The sequence below is a fragment of the Triticum urartu genome, chromosome 2A, assembly GCF_056163025.1.
Source record: "Triticum urartu cultivar PI428250 chromosome 2A, HENAU_Tu73, whole genome shotgun sequence".
NCBI lineage: Eukaryota > Viridiplantae > Streptophyta > Magnoliopsida > Poales > Poaceae > Triticum > Triticum urartu.
Genome location: NC_141874.1, coordinates 90,252,096 through 90,259,991, shown reverse-complemented (window position 1 = coordinate 90,259,991; position 7,896 = coordinate 90,252,096). Strand labels below are relative to the sequence as shown.

The 7,896-nt window shown below is 43.2% G+C and overlaps 1 protein-coding gene across 1 annotated transcript; it reads right to left on the bottom strand.

Moving 5' to 3' along the window:
- Window positions 1-2,196: 2,196 nt before the first annotated feature.
- Window positions 2,197-4,886, bottom strand: LOC125541092 (chaperone protein ClpB1-like). Its single transcript, XM_087539660.1, has 6 exons — window positions 4,025-4,886; window positions 3,701-3,915; window positions 3,239-3,579; window positions 2,844-3,123; window positions 2,564-2,760; window positions 2,197-2,489 (listed from the first exon to the last, which is right to left on the bottom strand). The coding sequence occupies exons 1-6, from the start codon at window positions 4,884-4,886 to the stop codon at window positions 2,306-2,308; spliced, it is 2,079 nt and encodes a 692-aa protein (XP_087395786.1). The 3' UTR covers window positions 2,197-2,305.
- Window positions 4,887-7,896: the final 3,010 nt, after the last annotated feature.

The window sequence follows — 7,896 nt, the reverse complement described above, 5'->3', positions numbered from 1 at the left end:
CGTGTGTATAGCAGTGTTCCATGCATAATAGCAGGAGTTGATGTGACTACGTACATTTGTATAGGCAGTTCTAATATACTTTTTCCGTTTGCACGCGTAGGTTGTGATGAGTTTTGTGCGTAGTGGTCGAGAGATCTTTTCTCCTGGCTGTTAGCGGCTATAGTGTTGTTTTGCATGGTTGTGCCGTGTTGGTTTTCCTTTTTTTTAAATCCGATGCCGCGTAGATCGTAGGTTCTCGTGGTCGTGGGTGCTGATATTCTAGATGGTCGTGATTATGTGGTTGGATTTATTCACGCCCTTGTATAATGTTCAAGGCTCTAGGCTCAATAGCAGAAGCAACTTTTAATTTGTTACATGTACATAAAATAACCATCGATTGCTAAGGAAGTAAAAATAAAAACATTTGCTCCCTAAAACAATAATTGTGTGTCCACCAAGAAAGAAGAGAAGATTAGGCCGAATCAAATCATCATAGTAAAAGAAACGATTGGAAACCTATATAGAGGTATCAACACAGGGCTGCCATTTTTGTGACATTCATTGATAATATGATGGTCCATGCATTCTAGCTCAGTTAATTTTGATGTTTCTTTGGGGTCAGAATCATTTTTCTTTAATAAACTGAAGCCTCTATATGCTTATAATCCATAGCTGTTTAGGTAATCAAACTGAAGACTTCACTTTAATTTGGCCAGAATAAATAGTTGCCTTATGTAATAAAATCTCACTTTTCAAAATGCCGTATTTGGCTATCCTAACTTAATTGCAATATAAGATACTCCAACCAAGTTATCCATCGATCATGTTACATATGTAAGTACTTGGGTGCACTTTGAATTAGTTTAATTATTTCCCTCATATGCAAGAAGGGCAAGCGGGGACAACAGATACATACTTCTGTCCAATAGTGATTTCTGATGTTTTCTTGAAGAAGAGAAAGCAACACTAATACGTCGAAGTTAAAAGTTAAAAAAACACAAAGCTATGTTTTCCATTGACCGACCAACCTAATTATACATCAACGATTCTCGAACGCTCAAGCAAAGAAATGATATCCAAATTAGCAACCAATCAAACAGTCAAAAAACTAACACACGAGTTTTCCTTCTACCACGTATGTAATTTCAACATAAAGTATCTACATAGCACTGTATCATTTCATCACCGGCACACATGCAGCGGGTGGTCAAACATGGATGCTATGAATTACCGAAGAATTGAAAAGTTGTCATGCAATATCAATATGATTTCCTTTATCTATAATATACCGACTCTTTTCTTTCCAGTCGATAATGCTTTTCTCTATGAAATATTTTAGCATCCATACCAATATGATCTTTTGCATATACCATGAAATGAAAATAAGGGTGAAAAAACTCATTATTTTCAAGATTTATATTGTAACTCATTTTTCATCAATTATGTATACTTACTAAACAATATGGTTTAACCCCCTTCTCATATTAATTTGTTGTATGCGGGCATCAGGACTAAACAAAATGGGTTTACCCCTTCTAATATTTCTTGTATGCATGCATCAATACAGAGGATATTTTACCCTCTTCTCATATTTGTCGTATGCAGGCATCAAGTTGTGGTGAATTTGGATAACACACTATTAACATATATAATAAGATCCTTAAGGGTGAAAAAAACACCACCAGCTATCTTTCTCGGTGTTGTATATTTGTTTTCCCTCTGAATGTTGTAACATAATGACCAGCCTAAAAGCTCAGTGAAAATATTTTTGCCTGGCTTCTAGCTAAGAAAATATTTTTCAATTGCTATGTCAATGCAAGTTAGTCAACAGCCAGACAAAAAAACTGCAATAGATGGGTATACCTATTGATTTTTTTTCCTACACATAAAAAAATGGCACTTCCAATTTAATACACAAACAATATCTTTGATGTATAGCTGAAGTCTATATGCTCATAAATTACCAATTCAGTCGTAGGTTCATGCAAACTGTTTGCCCCAAGTATGAACTCTATCATGTTAACTACTGATATGACACTCCCTCGGCTAATGGTGCTAATAAAAGGAAGTTATCATCGTAGCATACCCTTTGTTTTATAGAATGGCATGATGTGAATAAATGAAACTTACTAAAGATGTATCAACGTGTATTTCTCTGTTTAGCAACATTTGCTGTAAATAGTGAACACATTCCATATGGATACATCATATGGACGGGCGCGGCGTGCCGCCGCGCGGGCTATGCTAGTTAATGTTACGTACAATGTATACATTATTTCACATTTTTCTAGGGGGTTTCATGGCACCCCTAGATCTGCCTAGGGTCTCACGCACTAGAAAAGTCTAGGACCGGCATCTTCACCACTTCATATTTCAACCCCTTCTTGTCATGTGTCGCATCGATGAAGATTGTTGAACCTTCACCAGCCTCACCTTTGACTAGCATCTCAGAGAGCATTGTTATCACATTTCTTTCCACCCATCTTCTTATGGGTCTTGCACCATACATCTGTAGGTACACAAATGGTTACTAAAAGATACTGCCAAAATTATGTATAAAGAGAAGAAGCTAGATGTACTAAACGGATTGTGTGACTCCGACATTATGACGTCCAACAAGGCATCGGTTGTAGACAGAGAGATGCCCTTATTAGCTACTCTAGCTACAACGTTCTTAATCTGAATTTTTGCAACCTCTTTCATTTGTTCATAGGAAAGTGACTCGAATATCACAATCTCACTAATCCTGTTGAGAAGTTCGGGCTTGAAGAACTTCTGAACCTGCATAAGCAACAACATGAATGTCAATCAGTAGTAGGAACTATTGCATGGAGCCCTTACATGACAATTTGGGATTAACAAACCTTTTCGATGACAAGGTTCCTTGCAAGTTCTAATGGCTTTTCTCCAATCATTTTTGTTGTAAGGTATTCTGATCCAAGATTTGAGGTCATAATGATGATAGTATTCTTAAAGTCAGCAGTTCTACCTTTGCCATCAGTCAACATGCCATCATCAAGAATTTGAAGAAAAATATTAAACACCGAGGGATGTGCCTTCTCGACCTCATCAAAAAGGATAAGGCTATATGGATGCCTTCTCACTTTTTCAGTCAATTGTCCGCTATCTTCATATCCAATATAGCTTTATAAAGGAATCAAAGAAGCATTTATATTAGGCAAACTAATTAATTAGACTAAGCATGAAAATATATCTTATTTCTAAGAGGAATATTAATGCACACGAATGTAAGTAGTACCTTGGAGGTGCTCCAATGAGACGTGTTACAGACCCAGCAGTAGCATATTCAGACATGTCAACCCGAACAAGCATCTTTTCACTGTCAAATAGTTGCTTGGCAAGAGTTTTTGCAAGCTCTGTCTTTCCAACACCAGACGGGCCTAAAAAGAGGAAAGAACCTGTCGGTTGGCTAGGTTGATCAAGGCCGGCCCTAGAGCGTAACACCGCTTGCGCAACCAAATTGACCGCTTCATCTTGACCAATAACCCGCTCATGCAATCTGTCTCGGATGTGGATTAATTTGTCCTTCTCCTCTTCACAAAGCGTAGCGACAGGAATTCCAGTCCATCGACTCACAACCTACAAATAATAATTGTTGGAACATGCATGACAATCACATCACATGATAAAAATCAATTTACTAAAATATATATAATGAGAGAGAGAGAGAGAGAGAGAGAGAGAGAGGGGGAGTGCCTACCTGTGCGACATCATTTGGATCAACAATTGCTTTCTTCACTCTATTTGTGGAGCTACTTTTCGTGTTGACAACCACTTTTTTATTTGCATCGTTTAAGCTAGTGGGAGTAGTGTTGTCATCTACTAGTACTTGGTTGTCAATCTGCTTCATCTTTCTGGCTATGAAAGTACATGCCTCGTCGATCAGATCAATTGCCTTATCTGGAAATTGACGACCTGAAACATACATACAACAATGAAAATCATCAGCGTTTCAAATCAAATCAGCAAAAGGCACAACGGAACGGAGTGAGGGCAGATGAATTGTTGACGATGGTACTGGTACCGGTGATGTAGAGGGCACCGAGGCGCGCAGCAGCGACGAGAGCGGCATCCTGAATCTCGAGTCCATGGTGGTCTTGGAATCGTTGCTTTAGCCCCCGCAAGATGGCAATGGTGGCCTCAATGCTCGGCTCCCCGACGTGCACTTTCTGAAACCGTCGCTCGAGCGCAGGGTCCTTCTCCACGTACTGACGGTACTCGTCAAAGGTGGTGGCCCCCACGCAGCGGATGCGGCCGCGGGCCAGCGCCGGCTTGAGCATGTTGGAGGCGCTGGTGCAGTTGGTCCGGCTGCTGCCGGCCGAGTAGAGCATGTGCATCTCGTCCACGAACAGTATGATCTTGCCGTTGGACGCCTCTGCCCGGTTGATCACGTTCTTCATGCGCTCCTCGAACATGCCACGGTACCGCGTGCCGGCCACCATGGCCGCGAGGTCGACCTCCACGACGCGCGCCCCGACGAGCGCGTCGGGGACGGCCCCGGACGCGATGCGCTGCGCGAGGCCCTCGGCGACGGCGGTCTTGCCGACCCCGGCGGCGCCGACGAGCGCCGCGCAGTTCTTGGTCCTGCGGCAGAGGATGTCGACGACGCGGTCGATCTCGTCGTCGCGGCCGATGACCGGGTCGCCCTCGCCGGTCATGTCCCGGCCGTAGGTGCGCAGGCACTTGCGGGACTGGAAGTAGCTCCACGCCCAGTGGCACAGCGCGGAGGTTGCTAGAGCGACGACCGTGCAGCACGCGCGCTCTAGCAAGAGCTGGCCACTGACGGGCGGGCGTTGCACGGTAATCGCACGCACAGAAGTGACCCTGTCCCTATCATCACGCGGAGGCGGTTGCCGCCTCTTCTTATTAACCTTCCACCGAATCATCGCTACCTTTTTTGAAGGCTAATTTGGGGTCCTGGCACTCCAAAATCGCTGCGCCCTCATGACCTTTTATACTACTATATGCGTTATGCGTTATCAGATGTAGAATCCGTGTCGGTGTCGCCCAAATCTCCTAGTACGTACACAAATAGGAACCAGCCAACTGATTAGAACCCACGGCCTTCCTACACGTCGGCGATGATGACCTTGCCGCCATTCCTGATCAACTCCGTGGCTGCCGCCTTGCCGATCGATGCCGCTCTTCTCTGCTCTACCTTACGTGCGCTCCTTGTTATCCCACCTAGGCTCGCCATACAGTCCTGACAGTCTCAACACTTCTCCATCCAATTCTTCCACCGACATGCCAATGACACTAAAGATACTAGTGCAGGAGTAGATCCTCACCTCCTTCTTCCAGACTAATAATAGCAATCCACCTTTTCTTCAATCAAGACTTGGTGCTACGATTTTATGATCCATCTTCAACTTCCTCATCAACTCACCCGCCCTATCTTCATCCAAATGTGTCTCGGGCAGGAAAAAAAAACGCATTCAGGTTGTGCCGCCTCTGGGTGTAAAATCTTTAGGGTGTTGACTATAAAATTTTGTCTTTTTTTGTAACGAAAAAATATCCGACGAGGATGAATTGAGCACATGCGCAAGAGTGTCATTCTTATCACGAACAATGTAATACAAAGCTGAATATTGTTCTTGGAGGCCCGCATTGCCTAGCCTAGGGTCTCACGCACTAGAAAAGTCTAGGACCGGCATCTTCACCATTTCATATTTCAACCCCTTATTGTCATCTGTCGCATTGATGAAGATTGTTGAACCTTCACCAGCCTCACCTTTAACTAGCATCTCAGAGAGCATTGTTATCACATTTCTTTGAGTATTTAACCAAAAACTACCACATTTCACCGAAACGTGACAGAAAACTACCACTTTACGATTTTGTGCGGAAAACTACCACTTTTGTCCTAATCCGTGGCAAAAAACTACCAAGTCTCGAAACCGGTCGCTTCGCCCGCGCTAAGCACCAAACTGACCAGCCGGTCCCACGTTTCAGGTGCCATGGTGGCCAACCGACGCCCGCCGCGTGTTAACGGCGCGTCCGCGGTCGGAAACGGCGGTTGTCGGTTTGCGTTCAATGCACCAAAACATGGGACCGGCCATTTGATGATGACCCTCTGACAACGCCGTTTCTGACCGCGGACGCGCCGTTAACGTGCGGCGGGCATCGGTTGGCCACCGTGGCGCCTGAAACGTGAGACCGGCTGGTTAGTTTGGTGCTTAGCACGAGTGAAGCGACCGGATTCGAGACTTGGTAGTTTTTTGCCACGGATTAAGACAAAAGTGATAGTTTTCCGCACAAAATCGTAAAATGGTAGTTTTCTGTCATGTTTCTGTGAAATGTGATAGTTTTTGGTTAAATACTCCATTTCTTTCCACCCACCTTCTTATGGGTCTTGCACCATACATTTGTAGGTACAAAAATGGTTACTAAAAGATACTACCAAAATTATGCATAAAGAAAAGAAGCTAGATGTACTAACCGGATTGTGTGACTCCGACATTATGACGTCCAACAAGGCATCGGTTGTAGACATAGAGATGCCCTTATTGGCTACTCTAGCTACAACGTTCTTAATCTGAAGTTTTGCAACCTCTTTCATTTGTTCATAGGAAAGTGACTCGAATATCACAATCTCACTAATCATGTTGAGAAGTTCGGGCTTGAAGAACTTCTGAACCTGCATAAGCAACAATATGAATGGCAATCGGTAGTAGGAACTGTTGCATGGAGCCCTTACATGACAATTTGGGATTAACAAACCTTTTCCATGACAAGGTTCCTTGCAACTTCTAATAGATTTTCTCCAGTCATTATTGTTGTAAGGTATTTTGACCCAAGATTTGAGGTCATAATGATGATAGCATTCTTAAAGTCAATAGTTCTACCTTTGCCATTAGTCAACATGCCATCATCAAGATTTGAGGTCGGCGGCAAGTGCTCCTCACCTTGGGTAGATGCTTTGTTTCTTTCCTCTTCTCTGCATGTACAATAGTTCATCGGTTCATTTGCTTTATAGTATTTGGCAATGGTGCATCACTAAATGTCATATTTCTGGGATCTTATACGGAACAGAAAACCACAGACCAAATGATCGAACATGAGGAACTGAAGCTGCTTAATTTGGTTCCAAATTAGGAAAAAAACAGTCGATCAGATTCATCCTTTACTTAAATACTGATGATGATATGGTTGTAAATTAGTCTGGTATATGCCAACAGTTATTGTTGACATTACCCTTGAGGTAAAAGGTTGGGAGGCAAAACTATAAGCCCATATCTTTCTCTGTGTCCGATTAAAACTTCATACCCATAAATATCGCGTGAGTGTTAGCAATTGTGAAAAACTATAAGCCCCTATCTTTCTCTGTATCCAGTGCCATAAAAATCAACAATTTCGAAGGCACAAATCCGAGGGTGGTGAACGGTCAAAGAATCAAACATTATATCTCAGGTAATCCCATAAGTGTTGAAACTAATGTTATTGAAATCGTAACACCGGAGGAATACATAAGGGACACTTTCCCGAACGTTTTGGACCCCGAAAAGGAATAGGTACGTGGTACGGTAAGTAAACCGACTCCAAAACAGTTCTAATGGCAATTTTTCTCCGTTTTGAAATATTTAAGAAAATAGGAAAATAAGAAGTAATCCGGGAAGGACACGAGGCGTCCATGAGGGTGGAGGGCGCGCCCTACCCCCCGGGTGCGCCCTTGCCTCGTGGGCACCTCGTGTGCTCTCTGGACTCCGTTTTCTTGCACAATACTTTTTTTGGTCAGTAAAAATTCATTATATATTCTTCCGAAGGTTTTGACCACCGTACCACGCAAATATCCTCTGTCTTTGTTTCGGGCTATTTCTGCTGCAGATTTAGGACAAGATGTCTTCTCAAGAGTCAGTCGGGGAGAGCCGGGTGTCTCATCCGACACTGGGACCAAGA